This window comes from Anser anser (genome assembly GCF_964211835.1).
Source record: "Anser anser genome assembly, chromosome: 4".
NCBI classification, from domain to species: Eukaryota; Metazoa; Chordata; class Aves; order Anseriformes; family Anatidae; genus Anser; species Anser anser.
The window spans coordinates 49,662,141-49,683,439 of NC_139724.1; the positions used below are offsets into that span (position 1 = coordinate 49,662,141).

Below are 21,299 nucleotides of genomic sequence, written 5' to 3' on the forward strand. Positions count from 1 at the left end.
CTGCTTAAAAATATATTTTTATTACAGGTATTCCCACTCTATTTAAAAAATACAATGTATTTGTAATTTTGGGGAAGATAAATGCACTTAATTTCTTGGGATAGTTTTTTTTAAAACTGGACAAAAACACAAGTGCTACAGCAGCAAGTGCTGGCTGAAGAAATGCTCAAGTTATTGCATCAGTGGAATGCTGAAAAAAAGGGGGCGCAAACTTTGGGAAGAACTTCCTGGTAACACTTCTGCCTCTAGGACAACTACAAGTCTAACATCCTTGCAGTATTAAGCCACTACAAGTCTCACCACTGTACCACACATGCTAACTGCCCTGTCTTAGTACTTCTGTCTCTTCTTTGCAAGACAATGGCATAAACTTTTGCTTGTGAGGAATTAGTACAGACTACAACAAAGAAAAACACCCAAAAGCTTAACCATGACCTTCCCCATGGCAACTGAAGCACTTGGCAGGCTCATGCCTAACATAAGGTGGCAGATTTCTAACAAATGAAGTTAGTATCATCGGGGTGCAAGCAATTTGAGAAACTACAGCTAGTACAGAATATGCCAGGCTTGAACAGTCAAAACTACTGAGTATTACTAGTTTTTATTGCACAGGTAGAAGACTGTGCAGACAGCACTATACCACTGCCATGGGGGTGAGGGGGATGCAAAGGTCTGTTTGCAGTTGTATCATGATGGTACTATCTGGGATGGCTGGGTGACTGATAAGCTCATCAGGTTGATTAACCATCACAGCTAGTACCCAGTCTAGGTGTGTTGGGTAGGGAGAACAGTAAGAAATGCCACATTCAGCTTATAAATAACTTCATTCTTCTGCTGGTACTAGGGTGAAGTGCTACACTCCCCCTTGCTTGCTCTGGTGCTGGTCTGATCACAAGATAAGAGGATTTGATCAGTTTAAAAAGATTGCACTTCAGAAGACAGCACTACTTAGAGTTATGCCACACAGAGAGAAGCTGTGATCCCTTCCTGTGAACAAGAAGGCCAGCAGAAAGTAATCTGCTTCCCCTCACTAAGGGGTGTGCCCCATTACACAGTAATAGAAGGGTATATTTTATGAGCAAAGCAATACAGCTTTTTGTAACAGGAGCAATGTTGTCTACTACTTGACCTTGCAGAAACCCCCTTTGTGCAAAGTTAGTGCATAAACAAGTTTTACCTATTTAAGATCCTGAAGTTATATACCACAGGTGATGACTAATTCATATGTGCTTATCAAGTCTCCACGAACAGCTTTGAACAACAGTTTATTTAATTATAAAAGCATGAATGTTACATACATTGAATAATTGCATATTTCTTAGAATCAGTACCTATTTAGAAGAATGGTATGTGCAAAGACGAGACAATCATGCTTAGATTTCCCCCAGTAGTTTGGTGCTTTACCATTTGTTCCCACCTTCAGTTCAGTACAATTCCCATAGAAACAATGAGTGAGGAAATATACATACAAAGCAAGAGTTACTGAAGTGTGAGGATAGTTTGACAACACCACGTAGGTCCTTTAGAGATTGGCCTAGTATTTAAAAGGGCAAAGACTTGACTAGTCAAGGGTTACAGCAAGTAGGCAACAAGCCTAGTTACAGTTCTATTCAGAGCTATAGCTTGTGAACAACAGAACTGGTGTTAACTTCATCACAGCGTTCGAGATGATAGTGATAGGATGTATATGTGCATACATACACACATGAAAAATAATGGATGTTTGTGGTTTTTAAATAAGGCAGGTATTTCTTTCAGGCTCTTATATTTTTCCAGATTATTTTCTTATTAATACAGCATATGTTGCCATTTTATTGCTAAAGGAAAGCATACCATCATTGCAAGCAGAACAGTATCAGTACTCGTTTTAGTTAGTCCTGGTGAGTTAATAAGGTTCAGGACATACATTATTACTATGGAAGAATATTACTGTTACAGAAACAGAAAAAAAGGGGATTTCTATTTGAATCACCAAATCATTATCTTGACATGAACATCAGCTGTAGTTAACAGTCTACACTGAAAAGCAGAACAGCATTATTTTGGAGCAGCAGAAAGGTAACTAAAATACTATTTTCCCCATCTTTTACTAAGTTATATTAAAAAACCTAAAACCAAAAAAATACAGAAGAGAGGGATGAAGACACAGCAGACTTCATCTACTGCTCTAAAGATGCTTTCTTCTGTCAGAAAAGATGCATAATTTCTCAGCTCATCCAACTGAGAACCCTAATACAAATGAATGTACACGCCATTAGTTTTGTGTAGCTAAAAAAGTTACTTGTTAGTTTGACTTACAAGGTGCACTCTCGAAGCTTTTTGTCAGCCTGCTTCAAGGAGATCCATGTATTTAACATGCTTGATCGCAGTTTGGCCCACACCAAGTGGTTGTTTAACCCAAATATCTGGGCAGCAAACTGAGCAGCTCCTTCAGGTGACAGAGTAGTAGGACAGCCAAGACCTGCAAAGAAAGGAGAATGTCACCTACCAAAACATGTTTTCTAGGCACAAGCAAAACACTGCCTCTAAATAACAGCTTAAGACAACGCTTGTTTCAGTAGTCAGGAGCTGCATGATCTAGTTGTAAAGCTACTGAAGTGTCATATGTTCATTACTTCTCTCTTCATGGCATTTGAAACCAAAAGCCAGCATAGCAAATGACTCTCCTCATTCAGAGGTAACAGACTTCTGGGCCTTTGTGCTGTCAAATATCCATTCTAGTCACTAACAAAAATTAAAATCCATGCAGGTAGTAATGCACTGTTATCAGAGGATCAAGCTGATTGTAGAAGGGTTTTTCCGTTTTGATCTTTGATCATAGTAAAATGCAGCTCTCTAAGTAGAACAAAAAGAAAGTTCCCATTCATACCAATTCCAGCTTTAAATTCAAATGTTCAGTAAGGATAAGCAAAGGATTGTATCTTTCAATGGGTATTTGTATGTAATCTTTGCTCTACTGATTTGATTGCAAAAAGCCCAGGGGAAAAAAAGAAAGAAAACGTGTGCAAGAGATTTCTAAAGACTTTGTTCGGTACTGATCCAGCTACCAGTGTGTGCACGCACATGTGTATGCTAGAACAAGTAGTGCTGTCAGTACAACAGCACTGGCTGAAGATTGTCTTACCACTGGGTAGTCTGAGAGAAGACCACACATCCTGAGCACCCCAGTCAGCTGAGAGTGGAGGACAGTTGACAACTGGGTAAGCAGTGTTACCCGACATTACTGGCCCCAAACCATTGCTTCTGCCAGCCACTGCAACAAACACTGTTGGGATTCCATCTCCTTGGGAGGGGGGAAAAAAGCAAACAAATCAGATAAGCAATCTACCTTGTTTCCTCCCACTTGCTTTTGTGGGTGCTTTATCTGAGTATACAGCTCTTCTGTTTGCAGTTAATTTTGTTGATTCTGCTACATAGCGCTTAAGTTTTATCTTGAATTTCTCCCTTGCAAAAATAAGTCAAATCTTGGAGCCTTAAAATCCAGATATTGCTTACTGTAACTGAAGATAGCATGCCTTACTCTGCATCTGAGGAAAAGCATCATTATCAGATGAGTAAGTGCTGCTTAGCTTTTGAAAAGAGCAGTATTTAAAGATACTGAAGACTTAGTTGGCTATATTCTTGCTCAAATGTTAAGCTATGTTTCTATTCTGTAAGGTCTTAATTCACCTCAAAACAAGTGCCTTTTAACTGTAGTTACCACATCTGTACTGTCATTGAGTCTTAAACTGCTTCCCCTCATACCCCATCTGTCAGTTTTTCCTCTGGAGGAAGTACACTACTCCTATAAGGATAAGTAGTTAATTCGTCTCTCTCCTCCGGCAACCTACACACCCTTTCAAAGAGATACCTAGTTTTCTTGGTAGAAATATGAATTTAAATTACATTTTTTTCATGGCATCTAAAATTATTAAGTGTGTTTTCAATAAACAGGTAGGATGACGGCAGCAACATCTGCCTTGTAAGTAACATGTAAAAACATTTACGGTCAGCTAGAGAAGTCATCACTCTTCCCCATTTCAGAAATACATTTCCTGCAGCATCTTGCCACTGATGCTGGTATTAATATCATCAAGGCCTGGGCAAAGCAGTTCAGGTACTGGATTAAAAGCAGAATTCAGGCTTTTGAGTAATGGAAGCTGTGTCTGGGCTGTGGGACAATACATTACTCCATAATTGCTTAGTGCAGCCTATAACCTATCATTATGTAATTAGCAAATGAAGTACATTGTAACAGCTTAGTCATGTTCAAACAAAATTTGGAAGAGACACCCACACAAATCCTTAAAATTGACAAATAATTTTTGTACATGATATTGTTTCAATCTAACTCAGTAGTTCTTTGGCACTTACCTTCGTATTCTGCTTTGATCCTCAGAGTTTCATCTGGCCCTTTGTGGGCAGAGGTTACTCTTAACTCACAAGGAATTCCAAAGGTTGCGCATGCCTTCTTTATTTTTTCACAGTGACTGAGGTCAGAAGGAGATCCCATCAATACCACAACTCTACCTTGGCTCTTTGTTTTCAGAAGCAGCTAGGGAGAAGGGGGTGGGGGCAGGAGAAGGAAAAACAGTCAGGATTCTAGATACATTGTTCATTAGAAGAGAAAACCAACCGACCAACCCAAAACCAAACAAGAAAACTGCACACAGATACCTCTACTCTTTCTGCAACCCATTCAAAGTTTCTCTTAACCATTTGCAGTGCTTCGGGAGTCACTTCTTTCAGATCCCGGTAGGACTGAAAAAGAAAAAAAAGAACAAAAACAAATGTTAAAATTGATGTTGTGCTTTGGGTACACAAAGCACTCATTTTGCTACCGTAATTAAGAATATCCCAATTTAAATATTTATGCCATTTCTAACACGGAAGAGAGCTTCTAAAGTGAGTCCTTTTCTTTGCATAGAATATGAAGTGGAAAGAGCCAAGTTTTTTATCATATCAGATTAAGGGCTGAAATGGATGTGATCATTTCTTTTATACATGGATATGGAAGCAAGGAAGAACTAATGAACAACTACCTCAGTAAACAACCATCTATGTTATAATTCATAACCATTTGTTAACATGGAAGGCTTCTAGCCATGGGAGTATCGAGGTTTTGCTAACTTCACAACAGGTAAGCTTAAGAAAACACAACTAGTTTATTTTAATTGGAATTAATTAAATTAATTACTTTAAAGTTGGAATTTGTAGTGACATGATGGCCTGCAGCAGCATTGCACTAGGCAGCCTAGGTTCTGCACGACATTACGGTGTACCTCACTTTAAACAGATGAACAAAAAGCACAGAGCAATTCACTCAAACATGCTACTACATGATTCAGGTAAACAACTGAGTAGTTCTGTTTCCTGATTTAAGTTCAACTACAGAGTAATAGCCCTGCTTCCTGCTATCCGGGAAAAAAGGCTCTCCGAAAGCACGTACTTAACTGTAGGGTTTACTTTTTTCCTTTCTCCTTTCCAAAAGGCTTGGAAGATAAAAAGAACAGAACGTTACCTGTTTATCCTTCTGCTGGCTTCTGTCTCCTGATGGCCACAGTCTCCATGAATCATTATCAATAACATCAGCAAGAACAATTTCTTTTGTCAAAATATTAACACCAAATTCAATCTAAAAAGACAACAAGAATCCTATCTTAGGAACCACACAACGATATATTTCCTGTCAGAACTAGGATCACGAGAAGTCAGACTTTCGTACCTTCAGGTCTACCAGAGTGCAGTTTTGGGGCTGCCATGATTTTTCCAGGATCTCAAAAATAGCTTGAGTAGAACGAGCCATAATATCTACTTCTGTCTGACCAATAGTGAGTCCAGCAAAACAGAATTTTGCTTCAATTAGCTGCTCTTCAGACCACTGTGGATCATTGTTAGCATCATCCTATTAAGAAAACCAAAACAGGAAAGAGCATGTAAGTTAAGTTCGCTATGATGGAAAAATAACCATTAGGAGACAGTATGCTAGGGCTTAAAATAATAAAAAATATATATACACACACACAGTCTTGTAACTAGAATTTTATAATTTGTACTTAAAAAAAGAGAAGAGCAGCATTAAACACACTTGTAACACTAACATTTTTCAGAACACTTGAAGTTTGGACAGCACCCCAAGAGCAACAGAGTATGCAAAACCAAAACAAACAAACCACAAAACATTAAACACATGCACTTTAGGTGATAGTTCACATGACACTTTCTAATATATCCAGGATGAGTTGTATCTCCTTTACATCCCATTTGGCTTGTTACTCTTTCATGCCCCCGTGAGCCACTATTGCACTGTATGTGCTTTGGACAAAACAGCTCTTGGATGAGAATACAAGAAAGCTTCAAGATAGCGATACTACCAACCCTAAAAGAAGGTCAATTGCTAGTGCAACCTGTTATTCATCAGCATTTTTAGGAAGATGTTATAGAGTTCTAGCTCTAAGTTTGATTCATACCACAGGAGAGGAAACTTACCTTGAAAAACATCTCAATTTTGGGTGGGTAAAACTTATAGCCTTCTTTGACACCAGGGTTTCTTTTGAGGAAGGAGCCAGTAGCAATTCTTCTGCACACCCATTCAATCGGGATCATTTCACAGTGAGCTGCTATGAATGCTGTGTCACTGTGTTTTCTGACAAAAGCCGTTTTGATTCCTAGATATAAAGATTAGTTCCATTACTAGGCAAACTCCACAACTGAAACAAGACTCAAAAGCATCTTTAAGTTTAAGCACAACCCAACCTTATTCTTCTCTGGACTTCAGGGATGCACTGAATTTCCTCAAGGTATTTTAAGCGTAACAAGAGGGTTTCATTTTTGCCTTGTAAAAGGCCTTCGCTGCCATTATTTTCCTACAGGTCAGTAGTTTGCCAGTTTTATCATACTATGTTCACCTGTTGCTCAGAACCGTCTGCTGTGGTCAGAAATCCAACTGTCGCAAATCCTTCCCTCATGATGTTTTTTTAAAACAAATGTTAGCAGCAACAGTATCCAAATATACCCTCTGGTGGAAGATCTATGGACTGTAACACCATACATTGAAGGGCAACTGGAGTTAGCAAAAGACAGCAAAATATAAGGTAGCTTTTGCTACTTCATTCACAAAGGAAGATGGAGCAAGGGAAAGAATGACTTGTTTTTTTAATGAAAGGGAGGTCTAGTATTTATTTAGGGCACTAGATCATTGTGATTTGTTGGATAACAGACATTAAGACTCGGCAATACATATGCATATGAATCTCCTCCAGCATATCTTACATAATTTTAAGATGCAAGAACATATTAAACATTGACAGCCAATAGCTGCCGATAGCCATTTTAAGTGCAATATGGCTCTTTTCTCATCTCACTCCTAGGGAAAGTTCCACATTTCCTCCCTAGAGCAGGACAAATGTCAAACCCAACTGGCATCTGCCAGAAACAAGAGGACAAAGGAGCTGCAATCAATCAGTTCAAGTAGCTCTATTCCATTCCTCTTTCAGCAACAGTGGAAGAAGAACCTAAAAATACAGTACTGAAATCACAACTTCATAGTTTATTGCAAGGCCCTCAAGAACAATGATTAAAAGAAACTGTGCACCAAGTGACTTCTAAATCCAGGCATTAAATCCCCCTCATAGCTTTTTTTTTTTTTACTACAGTTTTCAATCAGGGCAGATGTGTGCTTTTGAAAGGTTGACATTGGCTCTACTTTAAGTGGGAGAGAAACTTTAACAGAATTCTTTGTATATCACCACCTTTGATAAAGTAGGTTAAGAAGAGTTGCGAAAAAGCAAACAAACTACTTCTACAATAAGGCACTCGAGTTATCTGCAATTTATGCCTGTCAAATAATCAAACCAGAGCAGAACCCTGAAACTTCTTTTGTTGCTTTAAACTGCAGCTGCAATTTACTCTGCATATTGTTCCAGGGCACCTGAAGCTACTAAGTGAAAGCCATTTAAGGGTCTTTAAGGCAGCTCCTTAGCTTTTTGAATTCATACACTGCATCTGTAGGGTATTAAAATTAGTAGCTTAATTATTGGCCATATAGAATTAGGCAAAAACATGTAATTCATTGCTTCTAAATTAGAACCAATATTTTTAATCAACTGCAAAAATAAATGGAAAGACCCCAGAGACTTCTTTGTACCATATCAAGAACAGGCTTCCTAGGAAAGCCAGTGATTGAGGATCATACTTAACAGCTTGATTAACTCTTCTTTCTCTACCAATCCATTAACAAAAGGCCTTAACCTCCACCTGTACTTGAAGAACTACTTGCACAGAAGTAGAGGTTGATATAACTACACAGAAAACTCCTTTCTCTCCTTCACATACGAAACACGCTGACTTTACTGTTTGATTGAGATCTATCAATTTATAACACATAATACAACTTTTAGAGCAACCGGTACTCAGCTGGGACTTTGTAGCAGAGGGGAGGGTTAGGGGTATGTCCAGACAAATGGGAGAAACTATAGTGGTGTATTAGATTACTACACATACTCTCATGGTCCAAATGACTAAGTCACCCACCCAGATCTGTAGTACCAGAAGGAAAAAAGCAGACCCATAAATTAATGAAAAAGAAAGACAAAACCAAAAAGCATCAGAGCCTCAGGGCAGGATAAATCAGTAGAGAAACAGTGTTTTGCAACACCATCTGCAATATGCAGGCATTTATTCTGCCTTCAAAACACTTACCAGCTTCTTGGAGCAGCTGAAACACACAACTCGTCGTTGTGTTGGAAATGGCAGCCTTCCCCTCCATTCGGTCCTTCCTGGCCGCATTTCCCGCTGTTATTTGGTCTTTCGACTGCATCAGAACGCATCCCGGGATATCTGGCAGCTCGTAAACTTCTTTTGTTTTACCTTCGTTCACTTTTTTACCAAGTTTCAGCTCTGCAGAACAACAAAAAGAAGAATTTGAGATCGAAAGAGGTTTCCTACGCCCCCAGACCAGCGCACCGAGCCTGCCTACCCGAGCAGCTCCGTGCCCAGCAGCATCCCCGCTCCCACTCCAGGAGGAGCGGGCTAACTTTCCTCAGCCAGCTTCCACACGCAGCCGCTGCCTCAGGGGGTGCGAGTATAACCGTGGTGGGCTACTTCTACTACTTTTTATTTAGTTATTTCTTTTTAAAACTACTTTTTAACCGCCTGAGCGGTTTAACCGCTGCACTTGGGCTCTGAGGGGGAGCTCCCGCGCCTCGCCTCGGGGGCGCGGAGATCATCGTGTCCCGTCCCCCCCCCAATCGAAATAACAAAATAAAATAAAATAAAAATAAAAAATAAAAAGTTTTGTGACGAAAAGCTTTACTTCAAGCCGCCAGAGCCCACAGGTGGCGGCGCGGCTCCCGCTCCCCCCCCCCCCCCAACACCCTCCCCGGCCGTTACCGGCCCCCTCAGCGCCCCAACGGTTACCTGAGCCGGCGGGGGCCATGGCGATGGCAGCGGGAGCGGTGGCGGCAGGCACCTAGGGCACAGGACACGGGCTTCAGCGCACACCGCCGGGCCCCGGCGCCGCGGTAAGAAGGGGCCGGCGGAAGGGGCGGGCAGGCGGGGCGGCGGGCAGCGCCAATCGCGGCCACCCCGCGCCCCTCCGGGTGTCCCCCCCCCCTCCGCCCCCGTTCGCCAGCCACCCCCAGCCCTCCGCCCCCCCATCCACCGGACGCCCCCGAGCCCCCCGGTGGGGCAGCGGGGCAGGGGGCGGCGTGCGGGGCCGGAGCCCCCCCGTATGTAAATGAGGGAGGCCGCCGCGGCAGGCTACCGGCGGCCCCGCGCGGCGCGGCGCTGTTGGCTGCGTGAGGCGGCGGCAGGAGGGAGAGCGGGAGGGGAGCCGCCACGCGCCGCTGCCCGGTGCCCGCTGCCCGGTGCCCCCTGCCCCGCCGCCACCACCACCACCACGTGCCGGCGGCGCCATGGAGCTGGAGGAGCTGGGCATCCGGGAGGAGTGCGGCGTGTTCGGCTGCATCGCCTCCGGCGTGTGGCCCACCGAGCTGGACGTGCCCCATGTCATCACGCTGGGGCTGGTGGGGCTGCAGCACAGGTAAGGGGGGCACCCGGAGGCCGCTTGGGCACGGGGAGGAGGGGAGAAGGGGGGGGGGGGGACCCTTCCTCGCCGTCGGCCGGGGAAGGAGCGGCGTGGCCGGGGCCCTGCCCGCACCCAGCCGTCCCGTCCCCGCTCCGAGCGCCGCAGCATCCCGCGGGGGCTGCCCGCAGGAGCAGCAGCCTGGGGACACGCTCCGGACCTCGGCTGCGGCCAGCTAAGTCGCGTGTCCCCCGCCTCGTGTTCCCGTTGCCGTCCCCCTCTGGCGGCGGCTCGTCCCGGTGCAGCGAGGCCCTGCCCGAGATGCTGCTGTTCAAACGCAGCCCCGCCGAGGGGAGGCTGCGGAAACGGAAAAGGGTTCTCAAAGGTCTCTGGGGCTCCTCGCAGCCACAAGCGGTAAGGTCTAGCATCGTGGGGTAATGAAACTCGCCTGCTACCTGAGAGGTTTGTGGCCACGTAAAACAAAACTATTCACCATGATCGACTGTGGATGAGGAGCTGTAAAATGAAGTTTTGATTCTGCTCTCGTTTGGTATTTCAAAGTTATGCTGTTACACGCAAACATACATTAATCGTTATTTCATCAGTGCCAGCGAGGTCTGTCTGCCTCGTGGGAGCACATGCACAGGCATACACGCACATGCTAGCTTTGGCTCTGCACTGCAAACGCCTATGTGGTAAGTCTGGCTGCACGTTGGTGAAAAGTGGGTGAAACAATCACATGCATGACAGTCCGGGGAGGTGGGCTTCTCTAGGCACACATGCACTGAAGAAGGAAAAAAAAAGGGGGGGTTGGTCACTGTATTTTTGAGGTCACAGACATGTAAGGGTTGCTCCAAAGCTGTTTTGGACCAACAGTATGAAATAGTTTACATCCAGCTTTTCTATTTATTACAGCCAAGTTTCATATACTTTTACTGGTTAAATGGTGCATCCCTACATCAGCTCAGGTACTACTGTTTGTTTGGATTGCAGGTGTATCATTCATAAGCTACGTATATTTGCCAGTGTCCATCAAAATCACTTTTATTGGGAATGATAAAGCTACAGAATCCAAGGAATGAAGCCGGGTAATTAATCAATGGCCTTATTTTAGGTTGAGACACTTCTCTGTAAAGAGGCTGGAAAAAAATCTGATCTCATTTATGCCTGCACAGTTACACTAGTGGACCTGGATGGAGTTTCTTAGTCGGAAATAAAATGACTGCTGTATTTTTCATCATTTTGCAGCTTACTAGCTCAACTTCCACTGCAACCTTATTTCATGATTTTCAATACACAATGTGTTTTTTTCTCTCTTTTCTGATGGGCACTTGACAAGTATATTTGATTTCCATGAGTTCTTTAATATCAAATGACCCCTGTGGAGCCTTACGTGAGACAACTGTAGCCAGTAATGCTAATGTTGTGACTAAAAGTGGAAGCAACTTGCAAGTTCTAAAAAATCACAGAATACGTACCTAATGGCATACATACATTACCTCTGATTCTGATTTCCTTACTCAGTAACTAAATAAAAATCTAAGGGATGCTTTCTTAGAGACATAAACCTTATTGCATCTGTAAAATCAAACTTGTTTACTTTCACTGTGAAGTTAAACAGTCCATTCAATTAGGTATAGCTTTCAAACAGGCAATAAAATTCTATTAAATAGCTGAGATTTAAATGTTCCCATTTCCTTCTTTAATGTTTCTCTCTAACCTCTTTGAATTTTTCCTTAGTATTCTACTATAAGGTGTAGTAAAAGGCAGCGGCATCCCTATCAGGAGGTGATAAGGTAGCACCTGTTCCTGTTGGAACATCTCTTGAAAACCAGGATTGTTTTAGCATTAACTGTATCAGTAAATTACACTAAGCACGTCCTTTTAAACTGAAAAGGTAAGAAGCATCTCTTTAACCATATTCCTTTCAAGGTATGTAAATATGGGAGAGAAGTATGGTAAGTAACAATGGATAGTCCCAAGCAGGCCCTGAGTGACCATCAGAAGTTTGATTGTCCATTGGGAAATAAGTCCTTAGATCTCCCATTGAAATTAATAAGGATGTGTAGGTAATGACTACTGGCCATAGATAGTCATAGTCATGATTCTTCTATTGCTAATTAGTCCTGTGCAATAAGTCAAATGTCAGAATTTGGCCCTTAATTCATCTCAGATTTTAAAAATTAGAATATTCAAGCGTGGCAGTGCATTGAGCTGCATTCTTGAGATGACTGATCTACAAAGTAGAGAAAGCTGTTGAGAACACATTTCTAATCCTTGAAATCATATCTGTATGCATAAACATAGAGTGCTTGTTACAACCCACAAAAACATATGGCATGAATTCTTTGTGCTCTCTGTTCTGATACAGGCATTTGCAGCAGTGTGAAAAGGCTTTGCTTTTTGTGATAAATGGCCTGAAGAGCTGATAGTTGTTTTTTTTTTACAGTGTTAGAAAGATATTCAGGCACTTTGGAGAGCTTTACTTCAGTGAGGATATTTGCAACTGAAAGCTTGAAACTCAGTACACTGCATCAATCAAACAGAATATTTTAGCATGTATTTGAGTGGTTTTCTTTGTATCACTGAAACTATTCTGCATGAAGTCAGGTGTATTTGTAAGCTGGGTTCTGCAGTGGGCCCACAAGCAGACACACCAGGAAAGGGTGACTTGGAATCTCACTTTATTGTCATATAAGTAACAATTTCTAAAAGCTTTTTCCCTTTTTTTTAATTGAAACACAGCTGCTCAAATGTCAAGGCCTAACATCACACTCCTTTGTAGCAGAAGGCAGAATATGGCTTTTTATTGGCTTTTACTTAATACTGGTGAATTGTGAATTAAAACAAAAAATGCGTGTATTCCTACTAACAGCGCTTCCATGCGCTAAGAACATTGTACCAATTTAACTTAAGGCCGTTTGTTAGTGATTTTCATCTGGTTTTGATGCATTTTATAGCTATGTTAGCAGTGAATTTCATTATGTTTGAAACTTTAAAGATAAAACTGTTACTCTGGGTTTAACATTAATAAAGTGGGTATTCTAAGTCATCTTTACAAACTGTAAGCCAGGGAACAAAATCACTATAAAATCCACTGACAGCCTGCCAAAATAAAGTCAAGGGATATTGGTAAGAAGAGGACTTTCTTGGGGGCAGTGAGGGAGGGAGGAGGAGTACTGCGAGTTACAAATCTATTAAACGTCATTTGAGTCCTTGACCAGGACAAATTTGCAACCTTAATCTTGGAACAAGTGTGACTTCTGTTAACTTTTTGCAAAGTTCTTTCGAAAATATTTTTGGCAGTAATGCCATGTACTGAAACCTGGGATTCAGCTTTGTACTGATTTTTTAATAGGATCTTTAAAAGGCCTTTTCTGTGCAGGTGGAAATCCGGTTAAAACAGGGATTATTTCTCAGCTCAGCTGGGTCTATGTATGGGATTGGTTATGAGAATCGAAGTACATGGAGAGGACGCTTAGCAGGCATGCTTTTCTGATACCTTCCCTGTTACTGTCCACTATTAAAACTCGCACAACCATGCCAAAATAATCACCAGTGTAAGCTAGGATTTTTACTTTGCTTTCTATCCAGTATAATTGCTAGTTGTTTCCAATTAGCCCCTTTTCTGAATGTCTACAGTCAGTATAGCATATTGAATAGGATTATCTACCTTTTATATACAATCTCTTGGCTGCAAGATAGATTTTTATAACACTTTTTAGTAAGTTATTGGTATCCTGTCTTACCCTGTGAGTCTTACCTGAGCAAATTGGACCAAATGGATGGAAATGTTCTGCGGAACATGGATATGCTGCAGGTAATGATCCTTACAATTTGGTGTAACCTTTTCTTTTCATCTTAAGAACCCAGTATGGGCTTAGCAAATCCTCCATCCCCAGATGCAAAAGCAGCAGTTAATGTTTTAACTGTCTAAATGCCAAATGTTTTAATTAATCATACTTGTATATACATTCCCTATGGAACATACTGGATAAAATGTTTGTCAAGCTAATAATTTGAGCCTGTATGGTGTTTTACCAGCACATTTATGCTGTACATGCTGGTAAAAGATTCTTGAGTACTTTCAGAGACTCTTACTGCATGTAGATAATAGTAATGCTTTATCCTTATTTAGGTACTGGTTTAAGTTTATAGGTTATTCTGTGCTGCTAGGTGCTGACAGTTTAATTAGACACCACACCGCTCACTACTGCAGGAAGAGAAATGAGGAGGGAGGCCTTTTGGCTCACTTTTGGCTGTGCTGAGCTGTTACATCCGCTCAGCTTTCACGTAATTTCCTGCATGGTGATTTCCTGAAAGCGAAGACAAGCCAGATTTACATTCTAACCAAGTTCAAATCCCTGAAGTATAATGTATATTCCACAAACTGCAGTCCAGCCTTAGCTCTTCTCTCTGGATGTGGAATTATGAATTGGAATAAGATAACATAAGAAGGAGGGGGAAAACCAGCAGAGAAGTGGTACTAAAAGGTGTATTAAAAGAGGATGTTTCAGAGATAGCTATTACATTTATTGTGGCCAACAGAGTTTAATTCCATCACATTAACCTAGCTGTGGAGTGGGGATGAGACTTAATTTTTCTTCAAATTGACTTTAGTCATCCATGTAGACGTGATACAGCTCTCGAGTTATTTTCAGAGGATTGCTTTTTGTTGCCTTGTCTGCCCATCCCTTAAATTTGAGCCTGATGCATGGAGTGAGGGTTGTACACAGCACAGGAGGTTGGTTCATGATGGGTGGTGTAGGTCAAATAAACTGTCCTGGCTGCTCTTTTTGCCATGTCTCTAACGCCCTTTCTTGAACTTTAAAATAAACAAAAAAACAAGGGTGTTTGGAGGGGCTTGTTATTAAGTTAGAACTTCAATAAGTTCTGGTGGGTGGATAACCATTTGAGCACATGAGTGCTGGTGCCAGTGCAACAGAGACTATCTGCAGAAGAGTGGGAGTCTGGAGGGAGTGCTTTTAAGCCAACAGCGATGACTGGATTCCTGGACTCCAGGAATGCAAGTACCTCTCTGCTCAGTGAAGCCCATTCTCCAGGCATTTGGCCCAAATACAGTTTGGGCTACCAGGAAATAAACTAAATGAGGCATTCAGAGGACTTTCCAGGGTAACAGCCCTATCAAAGACATGTAAAGTGACCCATTCATCTCCATGAATAAGTGTGCTTTAGAGGTGAATGGAATATAGATCGGAGTGGTGATTTTTCCATTTATCTGCTACATCTCAGAAATTTCAGTACCCTCCTTGGCAAACTGGGGAGGAGACAGAGACTTGTCCTAATGCTAACCTGAATGGCCCCCTGCTAATAGTGCAGATATTTGAGGAGGAGGGAGAAAAACAAAGACTTTTTTATAGGATTGCTGCTGTTCCCATCATTACTTGATGCTGGTGTGGATTTTTAAGCTGGATCATTTCTGTGATGTAATTTATACTAGATTCTCAGGAGCAGTTGTATGGAAACAACCTGGTCTGGCCTTACTGCTTAAAAGGAACCATATTGTGGTTCTTTTCAGATTCTTTGAGTCTTACTGTAGTGTTCTCACACATAACAGATAGTTAGTGTCAGATATGTCCCAGGTTGCATTTAACTTGCCTATGTGTGTGCCTAGGCTAAATATTGTGTGACTGTAACACGTTTAGAGCAGAGCCTCAGCACAAGTTCAAGCGTGTGTAGAAATACTCTGGAAGGATGAGTTGGCTTAACTAAATGCTGTATTTGAAGGGACTTTTTGGAGAAATCCTCTATTTTAGTGACACTCGATTTAGCCCACTGTCACCACCCCAGGAGATACTGTCAAAGGCAGCAGACCATAACTCTAGACAACTGGAATTCTGAATGCAGCCTTCATGGTATTTTGTCCCTAAGCAATAAGTGATGTTGTATCACAGCCACAACTGCAGTGAAGAAGGGTTGTCCTGATGCCACTTTGATTTATCTATCTAAGCTTCGTACACATTCAAGTAAATATTTGTTACAAAGAAGTGTGAGTAGTATGTAAGTATTAGATGGTGCCAAATGCTCCCCTACACTTGACTTCTCTTATCACTATTGGCCAAAAATAAATATGAATGGTAGAAAAGAAGGGGATAGCTTTCTGTCAAAATAATTTTTAAAAGCATGCTATACTTTCTAGCTACAAAGCAGAATAGAAGTGGAATCTCACACAAAGGGAAGTCCACCTTCTTTGCACATTGTTTGTTAGGTAAATCCTGCTCTCTGGTAAGTGCAGGCATGTTTTCTGAGGAAAACAAACGAACAAACAAGTAGAAAGCCACACCTGCTTTTTTTTTTTTTGGCCTGTCAGTTCTTGCTTCATGCCTACCCTCTAGTGTCGATATGAACAGTTTCCAAATAGAGATTGCGTGTGTGCTCTGCAATTGCGTGTGTGCTCTGACCTTCTAAGAATTTAGACAGTCCTTCGCCTGAGTACTGCTGTACAGTTCTCACCTGAACAACAGCATTTAATACAGATGCGTATTTCTTGAGCTTGTTTTAATGAATAAAATAAGTTTTTTTTTGTATTCTGGGAGAAGAGAAAATTTTTTTGGGGGGGGAGCAGGCAGGGGCATTGTACTGAATGACAGCAAAGCTTTGGAGAGACTGCAGTCCTCATGCATCACTCAGAATTTTAAGTGAAGTTTGTCGTCTTTGAGATGCTAACTGCCTTCCTCAAGTTAGCCTTTCTTCCCTGAGGGCAATCACACTGCAACAAAGACAACCTTTCAGCTGCTCCAAGTTAGGGCTAGCACACCTGAGGATTTGCTGGGCTGCTTCAACTCACTAACTGCACAGAAATATATATATATATTTTTTTCAGCTGGGCTAGTCTGGTGTCAGACTATCAAAATGAGCTGGTTTATGGGTGATCCAGCAGGAATAAAGAAGAGATCTTCATGTTGCAATGAGTTATCAAACTGCAGCTAGTTTATGCAACTTCAGCCTTGCACTCACAGAATAAAGTACAGTTATCTTAAAAACTTCATCTACATCTGAATTGATCTCAACTGTTTACATAAACTGGAGTGAATTAGAGTGGGAACACGTTTTTTTTCTGGCCCATATGTGGAAGGACTAACCTGTGATTTTAGTGCTGCTAGGAATGGGAAGCTCTTCAGCTAGCTCAGCATATTCTAGAAGGACACCTGACCATGAAGCAGGGATAGGGACAGATTCCTTGTCCTACCAAAGGTTGCAGTTCTGTAATATAATAGATGTAAGTTCAAGGATGTGTACTGAAACCAAAGCAATTTTAAAGGAGAGAAGAAAGGAAAGTTTTTTGTTGTTGTTTTTTAGCTAACGATGATTAGTATTACAATTGTCTCATTATAAGCTAAAGATTTTCAAATTTACATTGGTTTACACTAAGAAACCAATGTAAATGTGAAAAATGGTCACTACACTGGCACGACTACATGTCTGTCACTGTATAAATGAATGTAATCAAAAAATGATGATTTTCTAGGGATATTTCTCTGACTTCTCAGAATTGTTTTTAAAGTGTTAGTCAAATAACAGATCAAGTCTACCATTGTGGAAAGGTAATGAGTATAATTTGAAGATAAATAATACCTTCATATAATCTCTCATAAAAGGATTAACAAGAAAAGAAGTAACCAGAGTGGGAAACAAAGCACTAGATCCACTAAGATCTTTGTGTAAAATTTAGCGAAGAGGGATTGGGTGGAATTTAGGCCCCTGGGTATTTAAAAATAAAACAAAACTCGTTGCTGCTGCTGCTTCTGCAATGAGTACTTGACTGTTTGACTTCACTTGAGTCTTTGTGTGTGCCCAGAACTAACCTAGCTTTGGCAGGGCTGTGCAGGTCTATGCACAAACATGACAGATCCACAAATGAGTTGTTATTCTGCTTGAATACACTCAAAGGAAAACCTTGCAAATGCATGCCTTGCAGGCAGGATAGGCTGTAAAGTACTTGCTTACGCAATCACAAAGTATTGGCTAGTAGGTTTCTGCACAGTTACTTACTTACTTATGGTGTTTGTCATTTATCATCTCATTGTCCCCTGCACACTGTCTATGTTTTCTCTGCTTCATTTGGTTACTGGACAGGGCAGATCCCTTAAAACAAGGACCGGAACCCATTTTTTCCCCTTCTAGGTGGGCACCAACTTTCTGGTTCACTGAATTCTCCAGTTCATTACTGCACAGCACCATACCTTCTGCAGTCAGATAGGGATGGTTCCCTACCTTAGCAGGTGACAAGACTAGCAGGGTAAAAGGAATTAAGTGTTGTTTCTTCCCCACCTAGCCTTGTCTAACCAAAAAGAAAATATCTGTTCACTTAACTGTTCACTTAATTGCAGAAGACTAATTTGCTAGGATGGTTATAGATATAGTAATTGAACATGATAGGTTGAAATTTTTAAGTGTAGATGTTTTCTTTGATCAAAGTATTTTTTTCTTTCAATTAACGCTGTCATTTGTGTCATGTAGGTGACCCAAGGCACGTAGGAAGAAGTTTTATCATTTATTAGACTAACTGATGCCACTTCTAAAAGTTCATTGTTAAAGATTATGATGGAAACTCATACCTTCTTTTTTTTTTTAGTTCAGATGACTGAAGGTGAATAAATTAAAGGGGAGCAACCATGTACTCATGTGGGTGACCTACTCTCACAAATAAGTCTGTTTAATTTCTTACCATCTGAAAGAATCATTTTGCATGCTAATTTGGTAGAAAGTTCATTAAACCAACCTGTTGTATGGCTGATGGATCAGCATACAGCTGAGTTCTGTTGAGGTCTTGCATTTCTTCCTGCTTACAAAGCTTTTCTAACAGTAACTTTTTGCCTTCTGTTACTGTGTGCACTCTCTCTGTTAACAGTTTTTGAAACTGGAGTATGGTGTTTTCAGAAGCACTTTTCTTAAGTGGAACAGGTGACATCTCTGTGAATAAAGCAAAGTATGTACTTAAGAGTGTACAAGTGAACTGCTGACTGAAGTCTAGCACATGCCACAAAATTTTCCTAAGGCCGTCCTTCTATTACCCTCTTTTGGCAGGCATTGTCTGGTGTTGTGTAAGGGGTCATTGTATAATGACCAGTAGGAATGAAGTAGACCTTGTAAAAATCATTTGGGCTGCTCTCTCATATTTGAACTCTCAGGCTTTGCCTGACTACTGCTTTCTGCAAGACAGTTATCTAATTGGAAATAAAAGAAATAATATTTAATTACATAGAGTTAGTCCTGTTAATGCAATTTCTAACAATGTACTGAACAGAAATGGTGTAGTGTTTGGATGTGTTTGTGTTCATCTGTCTACAGACAAGACATAATTTTAGTATTAAAAGTAAGGGGGAGTCTCCTAAAAACTAATGTTGTTATCCCTCATTTTTGGACTTTTTGATTATTTACGTCCTGCCAATTTTGATAGGAACAAGAATAGCTCCTGACCTTTCCTCTCAGATTGCATTCCACATATTTCTGTCCATTCCTTCATTTTTCTCTCAGTGCTTCTTTAACATATCATCGCTTTGATAATAGGTCTTAACTTGTTTTTCTCTTGTGCAGTTTTAAGCACATAACTTCTCATTTACTGATGCGTGGTATAATATGAAGAAATCACAACCATGACTGTGATACTGTCCATATTTTCCTCTGAGCAAGACAGGATATTAAACAGCTTCTTCCTTTAAAAATGTTAATGTTTTCCTTACATTTGACTCTCATAAATTAAATAATTATTTCTTTAATATATATCCATATATAATGGATATGTAATATATATCCGGATTGGATGGGGCCTTGGCCAACCTGATCTAGTGGGTAGCATCCCTGTCTATGGCAGGGGGATTGGAACTAGATGATCTTTGAGGTTCCTTCCAACCCGAGGCATTCTATGATTTCCTGATGCCTCCCTCATTTTTACTTATTTATTTTTTGTCAGAGATGAAGATTCAAATAAAGAAATTGCACATTTTCCCTTAGGCCCACATTTTAATCTGGAGGCTTCTTTTGCAGATTGTTAATAGTGCAAGAACAATGTTAGTTTGGAGGTTGGTGTTAAATTATAGGATTTTTTTAAACTGTAAACTAGTATATGGCATCCAATTTAACAGTAATGTGTAGATGCTTTAAAAAGTCAGAGGCTCTTACCATCATTCCATGTTTTTCTTTTGATACCCAAGGATCCTGTGTTTGCTGTAACATCTCCCACTGAAACTTAAAAGAGAGAAGCAAGGTGACTAAGTATTTTGCAGAGATTCTAAAAGCATAGTCAGTCACAAACCAAAATGCTTTATCCTACAAAAGCAAATGCATTGTGACAACTGACTTGGAGCAGTAGGAATCTTCTAGAGAAGTTAGGTGCTGGACTGGCACACGGAGTCAGGGTGGAGACAAACGTTTGCTTGACAGATGCCTCAGGCAAGCTAATAATTAAAGCCTCTTTTATGAAAGGTTATTGTTTTCCTGTATCCTGCCTGCATCAGCATTCACAACACAGATAACACGGCCCTTTTCTGGCATGCTAAAATGTAAAGCTGCCATGTCAGCTCAAATATTCTTGGTGTTGAAAAATTCCATTTACAGAGAGCAGAAGTGAGCAGTAATATCTTCAGTTTCTGGATTTGGAAGAAAATGGATGTCTTAAGAATGTCATCTAGCATAAGAACGAGGTAGGTGGGAAGCAGCACTGTCATCTCATGGCCACCAGCCTCACCCAATGGCACTACCGCAGGGTGCTGCTGGACACTGCGTTATGGCTCTGATTCACGAGTAAGGACAGCTGCCTTAAGGATTGCTCCAGCAGCTTCTGCTCAAGCTGTCCATCTGACCTCTGCTGCCAAACTGGTTCAAGTCCTCAACTGTTTGTGGCATTGGTAATTATTATCTAGTGTTTAGAAAAAACAGAATTAGACCTGGTTTACCATAATTCACTGAGCTGTAAGCTGCAGTGGTGAAGTTGCTTCTACATGAGTGTCTGATCCACCTGACTGCTCTGCCTCTCAGGAGCAGCTGCCTCTGCTCCAGGCAGATTATAATTACAAGTGCTCAAATACACATTGCAGCCCTGGATTTTTTTTTTCTCTATTGACTGTGATATGAATTTAATTAATAAACTTTGCTTTTTTGGAGTCCTTGCACTTTTCTTGACTGTTACACAGTTCTAATTGGTATGAGCTTGCAGCTCTGTATCCATAATGCTTTACATGCCTGTTGGATCACCTCTAAGGTCTTTCCTCTTTCTCTAGCACCATTTCACTGTATCTCACTTAGGCTTCCAAAAGTACAAAGACTTTCTAATAAC

General features: G+C 41.1%; 2 protein-coding genes across 12 annotated transcripts in view; one reads left to right on the forward strand and one right to left on the reverse strand.

The window, feature by feature from the left end:
- Positions 1–1,252: 1,252 nt before the first annotated feature.
- PAICS (phosphoribosylaminoimidazole carboxylase and phosphoribosylaminoimidazolesuccinocarboxamide synthase) overlaps positions 1,253–21,299 on the reverse strand; it is a 50,578-nt gene continuing 30,531 nt past the window's right edge. For 7 of the 9 annotated variants that reach the window (XM_083836170.1, XM_083836171.1, XM_083836172.1 and 4 more), the window contains 11 exons: positions 20,147–20,212; positions 18,747–18,937; positions 9,397–9,448; positions 8,680–8,877; positions 6,469–6,647; positions 5,705–5,884; positions 5,501–5,614; positions 4,657–4,740; positions 4,354–4,534; positions 3,125–3,283; positions 1,253–2,461 (listed from right to left, as the gene is read on the reverse strand). In XM_083836170.1, the coding sequence (XP_083692296.1) occupies positions 2,295–2,461; positions 3,125–3,283; positions 4,354–4,534; positions 4,657–4,740; positions 5,501–5,614; positions 5,705–5,884; positions 6,469–6,647; positions 8,680–8,877; positions 9,397–9,448; positions 18,747–18,937; positions 20,147–20,212 (1,571 nt within the window). In that variant the 3' untranslated portion in view covers positions 1,253–2,294. Of the gene's footprint in view, positions 2,462–3,124; positions 3,284–4,353; positions 4,535–4,656; positions 4,741–5,500; positions 5,615–5,704; positions 5,885–6,468; positions 6,648–8,679; positions 8,878–9,396; positions 9,449–10,138; positions 10,190–10,223; positions 10,243–18,746; positions 18,938–20,146; positions 20,213–21,299 lie in introns of those variants that run through there. The other 2 variants (XM_083836178.1, XM_083836177.1) reach the window with 2 other exon arrangements.
- Positions 9,657–21,299, forward strand: part of PPAT (phosphoribosyl pyrophosphate amidotransferase) — a 47,745-nt gene continuing 36,102 nt past the window's right edge. For 2 of the 3 annotated variants that reach the window (XM_083836186.1, XM_083836188.1), the window contains exons 1-2: positions 9,757–10,021; positions 10,615–10,698. In XM_083836186.1, the coding sequence (XP_083692312.1) occupies positions 9,894–10,021; positions 10,615–10,698 (212 nt within the window). In that variant the 5' untranslated portion in view covers positions 9,757–9,893. Of the gene's footprint in view, positions 10,022–10,614; positions 10,699–21,299 lie in introns of all 3 variants that reach the window. The other variant, XM_083836187.1, reaches the window with a different exon arrangement.